The sequence below is a fragment of the Pagrus pagrus genome (assembly GCF_965226575.1).
Source record: "Pagrus pagrus genome assembly, chromosome: 9".
Classification (NCBI taxonomy): domain Eukaryota; kingdom Metazoa; phylum Chordata; class Actinopteri; order Spariformes; family Sparidae; genus Pagrus; species Pagrus pagrus.
The window spans coordinates 1,963,000-1,984,790 of NC_140193.1; the positions used below are offsets into that span (position 1 = coordinate 1,963,000).

Genomic DNA, 21,791 nt, shown 5'->3' on the forward strand with positions numbered 1-21,791 from the left:
ATGGAAGACCAGTTCTGCCAAGAACAAATGATTAAGACTGAGCAAAAATAAATAAATAAATAAATCCCATGGTAAATTGTAACTATGAGATTTTAAAATAAATAAATAAAAAAATCATGACAAGTAATAATAATGAAATTAATTAATTAATGACTTTTTATCTCTGACTTTTCAGCTTTTTGTGTCACAATTTTGACATTTTACAATCTCGTAATCAGGACTTTTAATTTAATATGATTTTTTTCCCTCATATTGACTCATACTTGACTCTTTAAAACTCATAATTTTTATTTTATTTTAAGAAATTGCATGATGATAATTATGATAATTATGACTTTTCTCTTAATTTGGACTTTTTAAACAAATCTCATATTTATAGTTTTATCTCACAATTTTTAAAACCGTTTTTTATTTATTTTCTCATAATTACGACCTTTCATTTAATAATAATGACTTTTTTGAATCTGTACGGAAGCCCTAAAGGGCCATGCATTCATACATTTTCATTCCTCCGTTTTCCTGTGATAACGAGTTAATTTGTTTTCTCGAGATCTCGAGTTATTATCTCGAAATACCAACTGCCGTTTTCCCGAGATAACGGGATAATTTTCTCGAGATAACGAAACTTTGTTTTCCCGAGATAACGATATAATTAGAAAACAAAACAATAGTGTAGTATATTAAATCACTGCAGGAAACATCATTCAGTGTAGCAATGTCAGAGGAGCATATCGATCACTGCGTCACATATCTTTTCAATCAAGACCTGACACAACATTAACTCGTTATCACGGGAAAACGGAGGAAATAAAGTGTTTGAATGCATGGCCCTTTAGGGCTTCCGTAAATCTGATCAAAATAATAATGACTTTTTGTCTTACACTTTTGACTTAAAAAAGAAATCTCATAATCATGACTTTTATCTCTGACTTTTAACTATGAATTGTCATTTAATAATAATTACTTTTTGAATCTCATATCTCATCATTTTGACTTTTTAAAAAACTTTCCATGTAATAATTTTGACTGTGTTTATCTCATGATTGACATTTTCTCTAAATATGAGTAACGTTGGGATTATTTTTTCTGAGCTCAGTTTTCGTCTTGTTTTTTTGTCTTCACCTGGCAGTACAGGCTTCCTTAATCCTCTACCTTCATCGGCTTTCTTGTTTCCTCTCTGCCGTGCCTGCTCTTCCCTCTCTCCACCACCACATCACATATCCATCTGTCCTGCAGATTAAACTCATCATAAAGTAAATGTATCTGTGCTGAGTTTCACCTGCACAGAGGAACAATTATTCCCATCAGAGAGCTCCTGCGACAGATCGGCGTCTCCGTCTCCAGAGACTCCCACACAGACTCGCATGAGAATGTGTGACGAATGAAAATCTGTGAGCTGTCAGTCTTCTGCTGCAGGCTGTTATTACTCTGAAGCTGTTGTTCAGATGGCCCGGCAGCTTTTAATCACATCTTTAGTAATTGATATAACCTCCCATGTCATAAATAGACCTGATTGTTCTTGATCCACTCAAGCAAAATGCCAACAGTGCTGCTGTGTGAAATCAGGCAGGTCACAATGTTAATGAATACACACAGAAATGTGCTTTTATGAATCAGGCTTCAGGCTCCGTGCTAATTAAAGTGTGGGATTTTCTTCTATCTGCAGGACTCCAGAGGTGTGAGTGAGTGTGTGAATGATTCATGATGAGCAGGTGGTGCACTGGACGCCTCTCCACTGTGTGAATGTTTACTGTGTTGTAAACTGGTCTGGTGAGACTTCAACAGGGCCTCATAAATACAGTCCATTGACCTTTTATCATCTGTCATGTGTGTTGACTGGCGAGCCAGCCAGGAGGCCAAACGAACGCAGCGAGGGGGTGGCCCCTTTAACTTGTGGATACGATCTTCTAAAGAAAAAATATGCCTTTTTTCCTCAAATTCAACTTTCAAGTGCATTTTATTTTCACACATTTGAAGAAGAGATTGAAGCTCACCTCAGCATGCACCCTGAAGCTGCAGCCCTCCATCTCCTCCAGCAGTGATAATGTTCTGAACCAATTTCATCCTGTAACACTGTCAATCACTGCAGCCCGTCAGCACCCACGCTTCAACGCTTGACGCTGCAGTCCAGCGGCGAGCTTCCATACATCAGTCCTTTATAACTGAGCACATGATAAAATATCTTCATCATGTTGAATATAATGCAGCAGCCAAAACATCTGGTTTGAAAGATACATTCATTAAGCTGTTCCAAGAAATGAAAGGGTTGTTTTGCTGCCTTTTCATTGTTGCTAGTTGACGTTCACACATTCAAGCAGCATCTTTTCATTCAGGTGGAACATTTTCTCGTATGTCGTGAATCATAAAGCGCGCCTTAAATGTCAATATGACATCCCATAGACCACAATTATAAAAGAGACGTCTGACAGGACATCAAGAGCTGCAAACAACGTCAATTATGACTCTTTCTATTATGATTTTTTTGAAACATAGAGATTAAATATTGATATTGAGAAAAGTGATTAATTTTTTTTTTACCATGAATTCAGAAGCAATTTGTTTAAGTTATGTTACGTAAGGCACAAGATAAGGTACATTAGATAAGGTACGTAAAAGAAAGTGATTCGGTTGCTGAGCGCTTTTTTATTTGCGTGACGTTGAACTTCCTCCTGTCACCACGGCGATGAGATCCCTCAGCCACACATCGCTCTGCAGCAGCTCGCCTCGTTCAAAACGATTGAACACCAGTTGTTTTGTCTCTTGTTGTCAGTTCACAATTATTCCTCTGTGTCAGCTGTGCTCTGTAATGACATCACTGGGGGAGCCAGCATTGATTAAAACTGTTGGCTCGCTACGACGGCAGTCAGGAAGGAATAACTTCAAGTGCTCTATCAGAAAATGTCAGGTGGAGACGGCGAGTGAGAGAAGGATGACGGTCACGATCTAAAAACATGAAGAACAGGTATCATATTTCTTGTTTTTAACTACAAACACATCATGTAAGGTGTGCTGTATTATTTTCTTTATAACATGTGGTTGGAGATAACAGAAGAAACTCAACAACCAGCAGGTGAATTCACTAAGTGTGTTAATTTAATCTTTAAAAATCATTTATTTTATTTAAATCAAGATGGAGCTGCACACAGCTGTTAATCAGTCAGTGTATGCAGATGCACGACCGTCATAATCAGGCACTTATATTCTTCCTCTTCATTTACCTGGAAGCTGCTTTAAAACAAGTACTTATACAACCGGGACTCATCAGTCTGAGTAGAAATAACAGCTTTACTCAAACTGTTTGCAGTGATCAGCCCATCGGACTTGGCCTGTCTCGCTCTTTATCAGTCACTCGACTATCTTGCTGTAAAGTGACTCTGTGTGACACATTTTTAAGCCCAATATTTTCTCTCTTTTTGCTCTGCTTTGGCCACCACCAACTCCTGAGGAAATATCTGTCCGTTAATCAGTGTTTTTACTCTGTTTTCTGCAGATAACACACAGGTTTAAAAAACTAAACTATGAGTCCTTTGTGCTACATGTAGTTTATAACTGGAGTGTTGATGATGAGTTCAGGAGCGGTGAAGCTGCTCTGTAGTCCGGTGGTACAGCAGCAGATACTTCTGTATCTGTTGTCAGATGGCAGCAGGTTGAACAGACGTTAGCTACATTGCATCTGACAAACTGTAACAGAAACCTGGCATTTGTGTTAACCAAACCACCAAAACACAAACAATACAAATAACTACAGTACATAATGTTGCTTTCAGGAGTTGACATCACATATTTTGTGCCCGTTTTGCTGTATTTTAACAGCCCTTTGTAACCTACTGAAAATTAGCATGTAAGCCTCACCTGTACAGGTACGAAGCCGAGGACTTTATGTCTTTCAAAAAGTTTAGTTTCGTAGGTTCTTGACATCTTTTGCTGAAACAACCTGCAGCGCTGTGACTCACAGCTGGAGGCCTCACAGCCGGCACAAGCTGACCTGATTTCTGGCAGGTGACTCTTATTGCTTGAACTTTACTCAGACAGGGGGTGACTTCTTCATCACCTCTGCTCCATACACACTCACACACACGCGCACACACACACACACACACACACACACACACACACACACACACACACACACACACACACAAGCCTAGCCAATTAGAGAAATGCCAGCTTGATCTCCAGCTGCAGAACATCACGTAGCATCTAGAGGAGGAGGCAGGAAATGTACATGATAATAATTATGTGCATACAAAGGTTGTATAAGTAATCACAAGACCTTCAGGGACAAGAGCAAAATGTAATCACATATAATTATATTCAAGCAATTAACTTAAACTCAGTAGTCTGAAACACGACGATGATGTGTGACTGTTGAAGCTGCAGACGTCTTCCTCCGAGCTCATGCAGCCACTCTTTAGTCTGATAAATGAACTACCCTGTTAAATGCTACAATCATTCTGTAGAGTACTGTGGCCGACAAGGGCAAGAAAACACATGCAAATAGACAGAAAACAAGAAAATTAAGAAAACATGTTGATGAATTTGAACGCATGCAGAGCATTTAGACAATACGCTGCGAGAAAAGTCAAAAAAAAATGTGAGAGAAAGCGTATACGTACTGTTGACTTGGCGTTATCGACCTGGCCGATTTTTCGAATGTGCTACTTTGGCTCTGATGCAGCATGTAATCCGTAAAGTAACTAGTAACTAAAGTCAAAAAGTCCAATATTTACCTCCGAGTATTGTGGAGTGGAAGAATAAAGCAGCATTAAAGTGAAATACTCTACAATACTTGAGTAAATATACTTAGTTACATTCCATCACTGACGACGCATTGATTACATTTTCAGGGAAAAATAACTCCATGAGGATTTACACCAACATTTTCCAGTTTTTTCACTTTTACATCCACGTGTCGGCTAAACCACAGTAATGGTTTGTTGAGTCCCTGAGCTACGTAGGCTTTATGATACTATATGAAGAAGTAATACTGACGAGTATTTGCAGTACGTAATGTGTCGGGTTGTCGGTGTCGCCTGAGCCGCCCTCCTCTCTGTATTCTGCTCAGCTCTCCTCTGTGTCTCGGGGAGATAACATCAGCGCTGAGAGCACGTCCATTAGTTTTGTGTATGTTGTGAATGCTGACAGCAGAGTTTGGACAGCAGATTTATCAGTTTCTGGCTCGAGTTGAACGTATCCAATCTTCTCTGTTCTGTCGGTGGTTCTGCCTGCAGAGTGTAATAGGATTTTAAATCCATTTACAGTGTTTGTTAACCAGAGGCTGCATGGCTCAAGCAGCTGGGACATGATTATGTATTTATATAAAAACAAAAAAAAGTCAGAGATTTATTTCTTCTCTTTGTGCTGAATGCATCTCTGCACAGACAGCTTGCTGTGGATTATAGAAAAAAGTCTGATTAATCCGCTTTCTTCCACCTACAGCAGGCTAAGCGAGGAGTTTCAGACTTCCTTCTCCTCAGTTTCCAGCTCCTCCTCGAGGTCCTCGAGGTGCTTCCACACCACATGACATGTGTAATGCCTCGGATGAATCCTGGGTTTAGTCTCAGGTCTCCTTACTGCCCAGAGGCCTCCAGGAGGAGCCGGACCCAGTCTCAGAACGTACTGTACAAGCTTGGTGGCAATTGGCTGTAGTCTCTGTGGTGACTAAACACCAAGATGCTTAAACTCCTTCGCTTGGGGCAGCAGCTCCCTCCGAAAACACCGATGGGTGCTCCTCTAAAACAAAGCTTTCATGAGACTTTTGAGTTGCAGCTGCAGCATTAAGCTGTCAGACGTGAGACATTTCACTCTCTTCACAGACAAAAACTCACCTTCCATATTTTAGCATTAATGAGGATAAAACAGGAAACAACTGAGTAATCCCGTGATTGTTTTTCCTCTCTGGTAGCTCTTAGCCTCGAGGCAGGATGATTGTTTATCTCTGGTACACCCCCATAACAAACACCCCAGATCACCATCATCACAGCCGTAAACACCGTTTTAATGAACGTCTCAGTGTTTCAGCTGCATCTCATGAGCTTCATCAGTTAATTGTGCCAGTTGTCATGGAGATAGCTGTGCTGATCAAACTCCATCCGGTGAGGAGTACCGTGAGATGTCGTCAAAAAAATCTTTAAATCTCAGCTTTAAAGTTCAAGAGTGAAGTGAAACGCTCAGCTGCGTCATCGTGTTTTTGTGGCGGTGACGTGAGGGCGAAGGTGAGACGCATTGATCAGCGCTGTCACCTCATCAGTGAAACCACGAAGAGGTGACGCAGAGGAGGAGGAGTAAGAGCACCGACATTGTTTCAGTCACGTCTTTCAGTCTCAGTCTGATGGAAGAGACTCTTTGAATCAATACAGCAGCGCGTCTTTTAACCTTCAGTGCTACTTTTCCCTCTTAATTTCCAGCACGTGTCTTCCGTGATGTTTTGGATTGTATTGGACAGTAATTGAGACAATAAAAAGCAGTGAGTGTTGTGTGGAGAGCTGGGAGAAGAGCTGCAGATCCAGACCTTCTGGAGGAATAAACACCTGGAGTCGCATCAGATTCTGCTCTGATCCGGAGCAGTTTACTGACGGGAGGAGAGTCTTAGTTAGTCGTAGCGACAACTTGCGCCATTGATTCTTTCACTCCCACTCAGTCGAGCCCCCAGCGCACACATACCACGGCCGAAGACCCACGAGTTACACACCCTCCAGGTTTTTTTTCCCACGCACTCTCTTTTTCTTTCTCTCCCTCGCTCTTTCAACAGGGGTAAAGAAAAATCACATCATCATATCTATAGATGACAAAGCAGCCGCCGCGCACTAAACGTTGATGTGTTGGCTCGCAGCCTGTCCTTCTCTAGTCCGTCTGTCTTGTTAACCGAGATAACGTTAGCTGGTAATTGTATTCCTTGGTCTGTTGTTTTATCTACCGGCCTCTTCCGGCGCTGTTCTGTTGCTTTGTGCCTGACAAACGTGAGCCTGATATTCAATTCATGTTATTTATTACGCTTGATAAACGCTTACAGGTAACGGTGTTTGTGAACTGCAGCTCGGAAAAGATAACCATGTTGCATGTGCACGAAATGAAACTGTTTTCCTGCAGCGACCTCTCCTCACAGGAGCACGAGTTAAAACAAGACAATGTTAGTGAAGCTTTAGTTACAACAAAGTTTAGTTACAGTGGATTGATTATGACTATAGCTTAAAGGCATGTGTTAATAGTGTATAGCCAAAGCTGTGCTATACACTGAATTGTGATTGCAGGACTAATTAGCAGCAGCAGCTCAGTTTTCACTCACCAGGTTGATGCATTTAACTTTGAAATGTGCAACATTTTCTTTCGGGTCTCATGAAATCCTGTGACTTTCTCTGGTTTGAACATCGTCGGAAACATTTGGGAAACTTTAAGAACAAAACCAAACAAAATATAAAACTGGTCCAGTTGTTTTGAGACGTTTTGCTGCAGAGCTGATACATATCCTATCTGCGAAATACACATTTTTGTAAGGCGGGGATCATGTGTTGTGATGATATTCAGACATGTTGGCTAAAAATACCTCCGTATATTTCATCATCTTCACTGGAGTAGTTACAGGAAGCTGTGGTTGAAGAGCATCCTTCCATTCGTGACATAGTCATCTTATTTCCACATGGAGCTGCATGAATGAAGTCTTTACTTGGCTGAAGAATAAAATGTGATTACACGGAGAGATGCCAGAGCTCCTTAAAGATGTCCACGTGATACGTTTCTGAAAAGGCACTCAGGCTATTTTTTCCCTGTCTTAGTGTGTTCGTAACACAGCCTGGTGTGTGGGTGTACTGATCAATGCACACTTAAATGTGCCACTTAATTACATGTGCACTGAACACAATGAAACCGTGATCTTTATCCGGTCTGTAATGCTTTTACCATTTTCTCCCCATTTTGTCTCCTTACAATTTCTTTTGAGTACGCTGTGCATTAGCTTTAACAATCAGAAGTCCATACTTCCATAATTTCCAGACGAAATCTGAGATCAAAAAGCCTAAAACTAAAGACACAGCAGGATAACACGAGGGCACAGGCAGCAGACGCAGGTAAAACACAAGAAGACAAGACCAGTTAACTGATGTGTGTAACAGTAGCATAGTCAAGTGCTGCATTTTGTGTCAAAGCGATGAAAAGTAACTGTCTTGTGTTGTGTGAAGGGTTTTTAAAGGGTGAACTGTGGCTTGTTGAACGTTTGTGTTCTTATCTCGTGTGACTGAATGATCGATGACGTGGGACTGCGTGTGTTTGCGTGCAGCTGAGTCAAATTTGCATAATTGGAGGTTTCAGGTGAAAGTAACGACGCCCGGGTGGTCTGAGTGACGAGCTGGTTGATTGATGTGTTGTTTCTAAAGCCGTCTCATTCGCTGTTGAGCCTCGAATTCAACACAACAAAAGCTTTTTTTCTCGAAATAGGTTTAATGAGCTCGTGTCACAGCAGAAACAGAAGGAACCTGTGAAGGTGCTGGTGGGAAGAGCTGCTGCAGCTACTGCTTATTATACTGATAATATAAAGGGTAAAGACACAGTGGGTAGGTTATCATAGAGCAGATATGTTACTTATCCGTTTTAAAAGTCTAATTCTCTACACACCAAACGCCTCACAAATTATTTGCGACGTATCAATGATAAGATGCTAAACAAAATGTTCCCGTGTCGCGAGAGCCCATCAGCGTAGACGTTCACAGTGACGTCATGATGTTCACGTCGCTGGTGTCCAGACATTGAACATGAACAATAATGGAGGAGAGGAAAATAATCACTAGTCGGACGTTTGCAGACTCCCAGAGCTGCACGATGACACTCGTACCGAGACAGGACAAAAAAGGAGCTGCCGTGGAGGGAAGTGAGCGAGGAAGTCGGACTACCTTGTAAGTTTTGGAAATACGTCTCGGCACAGCATAGCTCTGATCGATCCGAACTCTTTCACATCAGTCCAGTCCAGTTTGTTTGATTAGTGTGAACACAGGTGTACCCAGTGGCCCAGCGTGTCAGCGTCGTACAGACGTCACCACAGTTGATGTTCTACTTTCCATCTGACGGCTGCTTTCATGAGGGACGTGCAGTCAGTCTGACTGCTGAGTCTGGTGGAGACCGCTGTGGCCTCTTTGAAGCTTTAATCACACTCACACTAATTGGTGGAAAAGCAGCTGATGGTGTGAAGGTTGTCAGCGGCTGCTGCCTCACAGGAGCTGTTACCTTTTGAAGTTGTCTCGAATGGTTTCTTTATATTCCCACAGAGCAATCGGTAAACAGGATTGCTGCCCTGACGCTGAGCAGTTTCACTGTCTTGAAAGACCTCCTGCTGCTTCAGTGAGGTTGCCTGCTGAGAGTGGAGAGCTGGCACACAGAACCCATTAAGGTTTAATACACAATGACTCTCTGTCGACTCTACCTGGGCCGGGCCGGGCCGATGATGATGAACAGTGCCATCGCTGACGGTCATCGACTTCAGCTGGACACGCTGCTGTTTTGTTTCACCAGGAGCGTTTCAGAAGCAGAGCGTTTTTTGTGCTTCTACTGTGGCTGAGTGGCTACGTAGTTAACTCACTTCGTTATTTGTCTGTTTTAAGTGTGTTTATTGTTAATATTTCAGACTTTGTTGTGCTGTAGAGCCCCAGACCGCACCGGGTGTCTTCTGAGAATTGACTGGATGCACTATGCCGTTCTGCTGTCTGACTTCCTGTCTGGCTCGACGAGACGTCCCGTTGCACAGCCAGTGGAAACATGAGCGGTGTTTAGAGCGGCCGTGATCGGCTCTAGCGACCGGATCGTGGCCGTGATGGGCCTGTGGGAAACTGGGTGGAAACACCGTCATTTTAAAGGCGTCCCAACAGAGACCACAACACAGTAGCTGTGTTCCCTTAGAGTTGACATTAGTTGTTGTTTGTGACATGTGGGGGAGGAAATGAAAGTTATGTCTCCATGTCCCGTTTGTTAATGTCCTGTTGAACCTGCTCTGTTAGGCAAACCCAAGACACACGGTGACATTAGTGGCCGTTGTTATTCACCTTTTCCTCGCTCAGCTTCCTCCGTACAACTTTGTTTCAAGCTTCAGGAGCTAAACACAGTTACACAACCTAAACTCACACAAGCGCCTGCAGTTCTTACATCACCACTCTATTCTGATTCAGTATTATGGGAAATAAAGCAAGCAGCACTTTTGCATTTTAAACAACAGCAGACGTAAAAGGATATCTTCTGGCGCTGCTGCATCAATTTTGTGTCTGCTCTTTATGCAGCTGTGTTAAACAGCAGCTGTACCACTAATGCACAGCCTGTCCTCACCAGAGACGCCTGCACAAGTAAGGCAGAGTGCAGATGAACAAAGACACGAGCCACCTGAGGAAGCTTTTAATAAACTATTCTGTTTGTCCACAGATTTTAAAACAATATTTTTGAGGTTTAAGTTCAGTAGCTGAGGTAATTCTTTTTAAGGAATATATGAATTTAAATGAAATCTCCTATAAATACTGAATATATTTAAAACTTATGTCACATATTTTTTTTAAAAAAGGAGCGTTGTTGTTGAAATGAATCCTCTGCAGCAAAACTTCCCTGAGCCAAGTGGCTCCAGCCTTTAGATACACCGAACAGAAAAGAAAACGTACTGTGCAGGTGCACATCTTCATCATGAGGCGACTCAGACACCTGGTCCACAGGTAGTAATTGGCTCCACATCCAAGACATATTGATCGGTTCACAGTATGACCCAAATTACCTCATTGTTCGTGCAGCTCTGTTGAAACGACCGTCACAGTCACTAAAAAGTATTCGTTAGTTTGTCCCGCTGACATTTAAAGTTCTAATGAGACGTCACACGAGGTCTGGACCTCGACTTGTCATGTCGGATGTATTTTTATCTTTCTGGGCTAATTAAAACGCTGCTGAGCCTTCAGCTGATCTGCTTCATTGTCCCTCGATCGCTGCGTCTGTTCGCTGTCGCATGTTGATGAGTGACGCCTCATGTCAGTGTTTTTATCAAGTTACTCTGTGAGTGCAAACACAAAACAGCCTCAGCACTGACATCTAAAGAGCCCTTCAGTCTGATCTCGTTGTAGAAAAATGTTTTTTTGCTTCAGCGTATCATTAAGAAGTAAATTGATTGAACAGTGTAGTGGAAAATGACTGAATGAATAAATGATAGCATTGACATTTAGATTGGTTCTGCCACCGGGCACAAACCCTGATGATGAGGGGGATTGTCTGTGTCCACTTTAATCTGGCTTAATTCAAGGTTTTCATTATATTCAGCACATGTTTATCTGGAACATAATGAACCTCACAAATGATTGAAACATAATTCAGGTTTGAAGTATCTGTGCTGGCAGGAGCAGCGGGGAACGGAGGCTTGAGAAGGACAAGCCTCAGCTTTAGTCTCATCCTGACTGCGGCCTGGTTGTAGAAATCAGCATTCTGATTCACAGCAGGTGTGTTTAATAATATATCTTTAATTATACGACCTGCAGCGGTCCCACAGCAACAGATAAGTGCGTCCACTGTGCTTCATCGATAATTTAAATCTCCTGACGGGCCGACAGGATCAGTCAGGATCTGATGATGATTACTGTTCTTCTAAACATCGGTTCATAAAACAGCCGTCCTCCTCTGACAGCAGCCTCTGATCATTCAGGGTCGTCATCAACAGGGTGTCAAATGAGCTTTGCTGGCATGTTGTTTAATACTTTCTTAATGATTTAATTTCACCTCTTGGTAACACACCTACTGACACTCTGACCTTTGACCTCCTCTCTGCTGCAGGTCAGGCCACCAGCGAGCCCGACGAGAGCCTACTGATCAAGGGGTCCGGTGGGATCAGCCTGGGAGGCCTCAAGTCCGTCCTGGAAGACACGGTGTCGCCGGCCTTCGGCGCCACCATCATCATCATCATCACGGTCATCGTCTCCGGCAGCACGTACCTCTGCTTCCTCAAGTACGTCTGCGGCGGCTGCTGTAAGCCCATGCAGGTGGCGCCGACTGTGGACGTGGACCCCAACAAGGTAGAGGAGCAAGTGTAGAAAGAAAATGACCGAGAGGAAGGAGAAGAATTCACAGAACGGATTCAGTCAGCGCCGAGCGGTGCTTTCCATTGGATCGGAGTGATTCTGGTCATGTCAGAGAACCGGCCGAGGATGATAAATGGAATCGATCCATCAATCAGCAGCTCGCTTTCAGGCCGCTGCAGCTCTGCGACACTCCTGAGCAGAGTCAGAGAAGCCTAATGAGCTGCTGCGCGTCGGTCAAACACGACTGTTTTCCATTGATTTTCTATTCTGGTGAAAGCGTCTGTAAAACAATCTTTTCTTTCATTCCACAAAACAGATTATTCATGATTTCTGGAAGCTTAAAGACTCTGAAGGGCTCCGACAGGCTCACCATGCAGACCTGCCTGACGACCTGCCTGACGACCTGCCTGACGACCTGCCTGACGACAAGCATCGTCTTTGTAGAAAACAGCAATTCTTTGCAAATCAGCAGCACAGTCGGGCCAGATGATGTTGTTTCATCAGAGGATTTGTCTCGACACCTGAGGGACCATTCGGCTCGACTAACACATCGAGCCTGTTTGATATCAATCAGGATGTTTCCGATGAGGTCGGGAGGAAGGCAGAGAAGTGATGAAAGGGAGGATCAGGAGCTGCAGCGCGCCACGTCTGTCAAATCAGCAGGTTCACCATCTGGCTTCACGTGTCAGCACAGCACAAGACGATATGGATCAAATACACAGTGTTATTATGAGGTTTTTATTGAGAGGCAGAGGACCGAGAATAAAACCGACCGAACTAAAACAAGAGAATAAGTTGGGGGGCTCTTACCTCCCTGGTGTTCAACTACATAACAGCTCATGCAACTCAAGATTTGCAGATAACCATCAAGAGAAAGGAGAAATGTGTTTTATATATTTACCCGACTATCAATGCCCTCGTATATCTATATACAGTACTGTATATGTCATGTTATTGACGGGGGAAACTTGTTTATGCACACCTGCAAACCCTGTGAACGTTTTTTAATAATCGGTCCAGTAAAAAGAAAAACGAAGCAGTCTGAATGTGCTTATCTGTCGTGTTCCTGATTTACAGTAACTTCTCATATAAAAGCTGATGTTACAATAATGATCAACATACAGGCTTTAACTCCTAATAACCTCGTTCCCTCTGTTAATGTGAATGTAACACTTCCCTCGTGTTTATCTTGATAAATGCTGTATAATGCTGTTAGCCAGATGTGGTGGCTTATTAAAGCCTCCCTCTCATTGTCGTCATAGATTTATAAAGGACCACGTAGTGAACGCATAGATGGCACCAATTCAGTCCAATGAGAGTTGCTCATTACATTTCTGAATCTCGCTTTGGGGCCAGACTGTGGTGACAGTTGTTGTAAAACCCAACATATCTACACCGTCTGACTTCTGATGAAGAAACGCCTCCAGAAAATGAAGACCACTCTTCAGAGAGGAGGTTAACCTTCAGATTTCCCCCCGCATGATTGACAGGGCTGATTATATTGTGATCAAACGGGGCCGGTCCAACTGATTTCTGCTGATGAGCCTTTCCTCAACAAACTCGAGGAACGAACAACATGTTGATTATAAAATCAGTTGTTAACAGAGTTTCCACAGTTATTCCAGCTGCTCCACTGTGACCAGGGGATAGTGACCGGGCAACACGATGCCTCTTCCTGTTTTGGTTGCACGACGGCAGACTTGCTTCTTTTGTGTCGTAATTTGACCTTCATTTATGTGGAAAAATCCATAATCTGATCAGCGTAGTAACAGTGAGGTTTACTGGGAACCAGTCTTTATGTGGATGGTGTCATTTTTCTACAGCCATTACACTGTGACATCAGTTAAAGCAAACAAAAGAGTTGCCTATAGTCAGTTGAACCGAGGGTGAGGGGGACATTAGAAATAAAAGCCTGTCACCAAAAGTATTTTGGTTGTCTGTCAGTTATCTGCTTCCTCCTGAGCTGTCAGTAACAAAAAACATTTAATTTATTCCTCTTCCTTCCGAACACATCAGGGTTGAATCACCGTCCAGATTTCTTTGTCCCATCTGGAGACGCTCTGCTGCAGACTGTGAGCAGGTGGCAGCTGACACTTGCTGTGGTGCCTTTGGACGTCTTTACTTCTGTTTTGTTTACAACACACTTTATAAATGCAACGCTGTCGGGCATCCAAATGCAAGCGCTGGACATCTGACATTAGGTGAACAGAAACAGGAGGATGGACACAGACTTGGCTCAGAACTACAGAAGTTTTTACTGAAAGTGACTGTGAATGTACGTTTCATAAACTGTTGTGTCCTCTGACCTCGACTCTGTTGTTGTGTGAGCCACACCAAATAATAAACACTGCTCCATCTGTGTGTATCTGTGTTTATGTGCGTCAGTCTGATGGTAAGTCCTGACGAAAAGCACTCTTATGTTGCATTATGGTTTTGGATCCAGTGTTTCTGGAGGAACCAGTGGTGAAATGTGCATATAGGGCAACAATTCTGAGTAATGTGTACCATACTGAAGGTTCTCAGTCATCCAGGTCATGGTGCTGTATATTTGATTTTATGACTTATCAGAGTATTTCATGTGGCCACTACTTAATGTGAACATGTGCAAAACGGACTGTAAATGTAGGGATGCACGATATATATCGGATGGTTAAGTTATCGACTGGATCGTGGTAAATTTACATTATCGGTTAATGGTTAATGATCCATCTTTGCTCACTACATCTTAACGATTCTTAACCTCTGATGTGCACAAAATACAAGTTAGCAACTTCTTTTGAGAAAACAAGAATCTGAAATTATTGGTTATTTTATCGGCATCAGCCAGGAGAAGCAGGCAGTTACCGCTATCGCCTGCAAAAAAATCTAAATTGTGCAACCGCAGAATTTCTGTGGTGGTTGATTTTGAGTGAGAAGCAGCTTAGAAATTTGAAAGATGTGTTCACCGGATGTGTTTTATCTCAAAGCAGTGAAAAATGGCAGCTGGCAGCCGGAGAGCTACAGGGCAGAGTGACACTGGTGGTTGTGGGTAACTGGTGTTTGAATCCAGCTGCTGTGACTGTGTTCATGTGAGAAAAGTGACTCTTAATTAAAAGTCAATCACATGCAAACTGATTTGATCAGAAGAAGAATTTAATGCGAGATGAAACCCGCGGGGAAATTATGCAGCACAAGTAATATCCAGAGAGGAAAACGACACGAAGCATAATCACACAACTATAACTGAATCAGGAGGAAACCTTTGATAAGGAAATTGATCTCATATGCAAAAACACCAATACAGAACCTCCAGAGGACTAATGAGAGATGAACACTACTGGGACTTGTTGTTTGCTCGTGACTCATTAAGGAATGAGGTCAGCCTTCATTAAGAAAAACTCACGATGTTGCTCATTTTCTACTCGTCTCCGGGCACGTTCATCCCCTCACTTCCTTAATCAGGTTAAAAGAAACCAAGTTAACACAGGATTGATTTTTGTTGGCCTTCCTCACAGGTTTCTGCACCCAGCAGACGTGTGATCGTCCTGCTGAGAAGCTAATAACTTAATATGTTCCCACACCTTCACTGTTCATAATGCATGAACCCACAGTCGATAAATAACGTCCTTGCTGCAATTCATGACCGTGTGACTGTGAAACCAGCAGCACTCAGTGGAGCTGTGACTTCCAGCCGCCCCTCTGCTCTGTTTTCTGTGATTTCAGTGACTCATGAAGTTACCGATGCAGGACCAATGTGAAATAAACAAAAGTTACAGACATGAAGGGGAAAAGATGAAAGACTTCAAAATAAGCCGTGTGACCAAGCCTGGCACTATCTGTGTTTGTGTGTGTGAGTCTGTGTGTGTGTTAGGCGGCAGGGATCATGACGCAACACACATCACGCAGCGCGTTAGTCACTGCCAAGAAACTGGGACGGTCGACAGTCAGCAGCATCATGTTTGGTCTTCGAACCTCAAGTTACAACTCGATCACCAGAATAAATGTTTAGCTAACGTTTCTGCAAAACCACATCTGAGTTCAAACTTTGTTTCTTTGTGTTGTGTAGGCACAAAAACCACTTGGTTAGTGTGAGGAAAACATCATGGTTTTGCTTAAAATACCTGATTCTGTTGCCACGAACTCGACTGGAGATGACCTGACTTCCAGCAAAAAATATCCAGTTTTGTGACCACAAGCGAGGCTGGAAATGTTCCCAGGTCAAATTCAATAGCGCGCCTTTCAATTATTCACACCGTTACACACAGTATCAATATTCAGCACAAGATTCACAAAACCTCTCTCCTGATACCTTCGTTCTTGTCTTACTCTTAGTAACTGACCTAGTTATTACACATTTCACAGTAATGTGCTCAACTGGGAGAAACACTGCCAGGAAGCAACACGTCTGAATGCTGTAGCACTCTGACTGACACCAGCGTCAAAGAGCCGAGTCATCGGAGGTTAAAGGTCGAGGACAGCAGCGTTAACACAACCGGACCTTTATGACGAGTTCAGCGTCAACATGTTCTTCTTTGTACATGTTCTGGCAACACAGGTGATGGAGACACGTTTCCATGGAGATGATGGAGCTGATGTGACAACACGTCAGTATCAGAGGCGTCAGTGTGAGACTCTAAGTTACTTCTAAAATGTAATGTATTACAAATTACTAATTATTTTACTTTGAAAGTAATTACAGCGTTAGTCTCTGTAGAGTAATGATTACTTTCACTCAAATAAAATCAGTATGATACAGATAAAAATTATGCAAATGTCAACTACTGACATACTGAGTTACTGAGTTACATTTGTATTACAGTTAACACTGTTATTTTACAGGAACATGCCGCTAAATTACAGTAATCTGAACACCGTAAACTGTCAAATTGCAGTTAAATACAGTAATTTTACAGTATATAGCTGATATTTCACAATAATTTACTGTTAAAGAACAGTAACTTACTGTCAAAGTGATGCAACTAGTAGCCAGTAATGTCACGATTCTTCTACAAGGGATATTTCTTCGAGTTACACACTGGCAGTGACGTGGTGTGGATGTATGTTCCTTAAAAACTCCTTTTGGACACACGTTGTGTTACTCCAACACTGGTCCAAACCTGATATCCTGACAAAAGTCTGCAGAAATAACAAAACACCAGAATAAAAACTCTGGTCCACCGTCTATTATCAGCTGCTCCATTGATGCTCCACCGTCAGGGGCCCATTCATGATCTGCTTGGCCTCAATAACATCCAGTCACATTCAAACAGGTGAACAAACTGGTCGTTGTAACATTTCTCATTGATGCTGCTGCAGTAGTGAGAAATGTAATAAATCAAACTGCTGATATTAAACAGTGCAGCCTGCTGTGAGCTCCCTTCATCCTCGTCGTCGTCCTCTCGCCTCAGTTTGACGTGAGGTGCAGCTTCAGTTAAATTATCCCGTCACCTGACAGCCTGATTATTGTATTTAAATGTGAACAGAAGTAATGAGGCGCTGTTTCCACTGGAGCATTATAGATAATGTATAGTACAGCTTCCTTTTCTGTTTAAAGAGGAGCCGTCAGTACAGTGAGCATCTTCTCCTTCTTCTATTTTTACACACAGCATGCATCCAATTAAACCAACCTCAATAAAAATGCTAGGAATTCATTTTGGGCCTTTAAAAGTAACAATGACAGTAATATCCTGCCTCATAGGAGCGTAAATTGCTTCACGGCATCTTTGTATCTGGAAATCCTTTTCAATCGGACCTCATTTATTGTGATCCATCCTCTCACAGGTCCCCATGGCAACATGTCTGCTCTTGAGGCACGATCAAAATGTCATTTCAAGTCTTCACACGAAGCCACACGTTTTTGTTTTGTGTTATTAGAATCAAACGTCACATTAAAGAGCGAATATGAACGTCTGCTGCACAGAAAACCTCAAACGAGGATATAAAATAAACGTAATGAAACAGACACACACCAAAATACACTCTGATATTTATTTCTTTATTTTTCAATTCATCTTCTTAAATATTGACTCGTGTCTTTAATAAAAACTGGATTACTTGCCAACCTATGAGTGTAAAAACAGTGTGTACACAGCTGGTTAAAGCAGCTGATATTCTCCATATTGTCCAAAGCCTCACACATCTTATTCCTCTGAGCCTGACCTCACCTGTGTGACATCATCAGTTTGCAGGTGTGTGTGAAAGCAAAAGAAGGAGACAGAAGGAAAAGCCCAGGTGTAAACAACACAGTTAGTGTTGGATGAATTCAGGTTTTTTTTTTGTTCAGGTTGTGTAGTAACACCAGAGCTTTTCCTGCTACATGAGGTCAGAACTTCTACAGGACAGCAGTTTGGACCCAGACGTGCAGCCGGACAGAACGGGTGAGGCTGATATTTCATACAGATATCTGTAAGATTTAAAGCACATTGTCAACAAAAGCAACCAAACGTAGTCGCGTAAAGTTTTGTTGTAAAGGTGTGAAGGTTTCATGGTGACAGTTCACTGCATTACACATTCTGATTATTACATTTTGACAGATTTTAATGTGTGTTTGCACATTGGTGTGTAAAGGATAATGCCCAACGAGGCGTCCATGATCAGGAATTAATGAATCAAATCAATTTTATTTATATAACCCTGAATCACAATCACAGCGCCTCAGTGGGCTTTACAATCCTTACAGTGAGCGACATCCTCTGTCCTTGAACCGTCGACTCAAGTGAGGAAAACTATTGAGGGAAAAAACCTTTGTAACAGGAGAAAGAAAAAAGATGGAAGAAACCTCAGGGATGGACGACGTAGAGGCTTATCGCAGGTCACATGCCAAAGAAAAAACATCCAGACAATTTGTGTATATTTTTGTGTGTTTTTGCGATCAAAATATAAAGTTTTTCACGAGCAGTTTCACTGGCGACACCTGAGAGTCTGACTGAAAGCTGAAACAATCATTACAGTCGCGTCAGGTTCTGTAATGGAAACTAAATTACAGTTATCTGACGGCCATTACCCGTGAAGATACAGTAAAATGCTGTAATTCTAACATGAACATCGAGCTTCATCTTCAGAAACCTCTGGGTGACGTCAGTGTTTTCACACTCAGAGCTTTCATCAGTGACAGACATCAGGTCAGTTTATTATCTTCATATCGTGCTTTGATAAGATTCTCAGCAGCTGGATGCTCACATGTATTAATCTATTGATGATGATGATATCTTTTGCACACACAGTCATTGATTGATTGGTTCAGCCCGGAGGTGAAACTGGCTCGAAGGAAACGAACTGAAGTAACGACCGGTACATACTCTCACCCCCCGGCTTCCTCTTCATTTCCCACCTGTCTGGCAGCAGCACGACTGTACCTGCAGCTCCCGACACCTTCCTGTCTCCTCACAGCTGCCTCTCCTCATGCTGGCAGTGACAGGTGGGAATAGACGACTGTGGGCTGTTTGTACTGAGGCTTTTCTTTCTTCCTGCATCACACAGACAAACTGCATGTGGATCATTTACTAAAGAAGCATGTGTGATAGCTGTTTTTTGTATTTCTGCCCGACCGCTGTAGCGTGACAAACTGCATTTGAAATGTAATGTGTGGTGAGGGCAGCGCTGCTTCTATCAGACACACACTGAGTGGGAGCGACTACAGTCTGGTTCAAACTGTGATGAAGAGACAAACACTGATTTATAGAAACAATCCACACGGTCACTTGGACGCAGTTTCCATTCATGAGTCGTAACAAACAGACAGTCACGCCTCTTTATTACAGTAAATATAATTTCATGTGATTTACAGCTCACATATCAGGACATGAAGACATTTCCATCACTCACAACAAACACAAAAACAACATTAACTTTATCTGCTGGCTGTCTTCTCTGGACCAACATGTCGGCTCCATTCTTCTAACGCCTGCAGTCTTCTGCAACAAACACAGACAGAAAATATCTGGTATGAAGGAAAAGTGTCTTCCTGTAAAGTGAATTAACAAGCACACAGGCTATACTAAAAGTTAGAGGTCAAATCAACACGTTTATGTCGACAAATCATTTTTTAATCTGCATCTACAGAGCTTGTAGAAAGGCAGAAGTATCTCTTCTCTTTAGAAACATTATTATGATTGTGAATCAATAACTTTTTACAGTTTGTCGGGTTGTTGGAGCCTTTAACTGTCAACAAAAATACATTTCCAAGCAAATAATAAGGAAGCCGTCTGAGTCCAGACAAACACAGTATTTTCCAAAGTTTGAGTCTATTTAGTGAGATCTTCCCTCACTCAGCAGCAGCAGATGGACGTCTCTGTTGCTTCATCGTGAACCTCTGTGACGTCTCAGTGTGGGTGAAGCCTCACTCAGCCGTCAGGTGGCATCTTGGTGATTAATCAGCTGATTTAACAGGCGGTACCATCACCAGCCATCTGGGCCATGAGGAATTTATGCTACATATGTTATTTTATAGTTGAACAGATTGTACGCAGTCAGAGGTTATTCTGAGAGGGAGATAAAAACCTAAATAGAGAGACTGTGACGCTGTTGGATGCAGAATCAGGGAGTCACTCCAGTGTTGTATGAAGCTGCCGTGATTCAAGATGGAGCTACTCTCAAACACCTGGTGCAACATAAACCTGCAGCTCCAGACTGTGGAAACGGTTCTGTTGGATTCTTCAGAACAAACAAAAGCAGATGCTCGTATACAATCACAGCGGAGTCATGTGGATTCAAAAAATATAAAACATCCAAGAAGGTAAACACAAGAAATGTAAAGCCGATAGAGTGGCGTAGCGATAACATGTGTTTGTAGCTAACCCTGAAGTCAGCATCGCTCTGTTTCCTCACAGACGAACACGACTGTTGTGATTTCAAATCGTAAATTAAATCTCTAGAAGTAAAAACTTAATGTTGAAATAATAATAATAATAATAATAATAATAATAATAATAACAATGTTGAATATTAACACTAATAACACTACATTTTTCAGACTTGTTGCATTTGGAGAAACTGGAGAAACTTTGTGAAACACTTTCTACAACACGTTCACAGCTATCTGGACCTTCTTGTTAAATTCGACGAACATTAAACATAAAAGAAACTTTGTTCCAGTAAAGCAGGTGTATATTTGCATACAGAGCGGGGAAGTGAGGTCCGACGTGGTTCTGAATACCTCCTGCAACACTGGTTTGTTCATTTGTTCCCAGTCGGATGCAAATGCAGAAAAACAAACAATGATTTGAATGCTCTCACCGACCCGAGGTTTCCTCCTGGGTTTTGTTTAACTTTCTGTGTCAAAATCCTGCTTCAGTCTCAGAGCGGGTCAGAGCCGCCTCTGGTTCAGCAGAGTCTCATTATTCTGTGTTTACTGACCAGTTTCTGCAGAAAGAGGAGGAGCGAGGTTGAGCTGCAGGGTTTAGAAGAAGCAGCGGCGACATCCTCCTCCACACATGAAGCTAAATGATCGTGTAGTGAAAAGAAGCAATTTATCAGCAGTGGATAGAAAAGTAGCTGCAAACACTGACTGACAGGTGATTAATCACGTAGCTGCTGGGTTGGAGTCCATTTTAAGGAAACTGCGTTTTTGAAGAAGTGCTTGTGTTGAGTAATAAAACCAGAAGATGTGATGAAGACATGATGATGATGAACAGTATGTGGTCTGCTGTGACTGTGTAGAGATAATTAACATTTGCCACCCTGAATTGTTAGTGTACTAAGGTCCATGTTTCAGATATATGTACTTTACTCAAGTATTTCTTTGTCTTCTCCTCTCTACATCTGAACACAAACATCTGAACTTTCTCCTCCTCA

General features: G+C 42.3%; 1 protein-coding gene across 2 annotated transcripts in view; it reads left to right on the forward strand.

The window, feature by feature from the left end:
* The window catches only part of LOC311262299 (uncharacterized protein), a 14,924-nt gene extending 582 nt beyond the window's left edge, over positions 1 to 14,342 (forward strand). For both annotated transcript variants that reach the window (XM_084361583.1, XM_084361582.1), the window contains exon 3: positions 11,776 to 14,342. In XM_084361583.1, the coding sequence (XP_084217709.1) occupies positions 11,776 to 12,032 (257 nt within the window). In that variant the 3' untranslated portion in view covers positions 12,033 to 14,342. The remainder of the gene's footprint in view (positions 1 to 11,775) is intronic.
* The last annotated feature ends 7,449 nt before the right edge of the window (positions 14,343 to 21,791 follow it).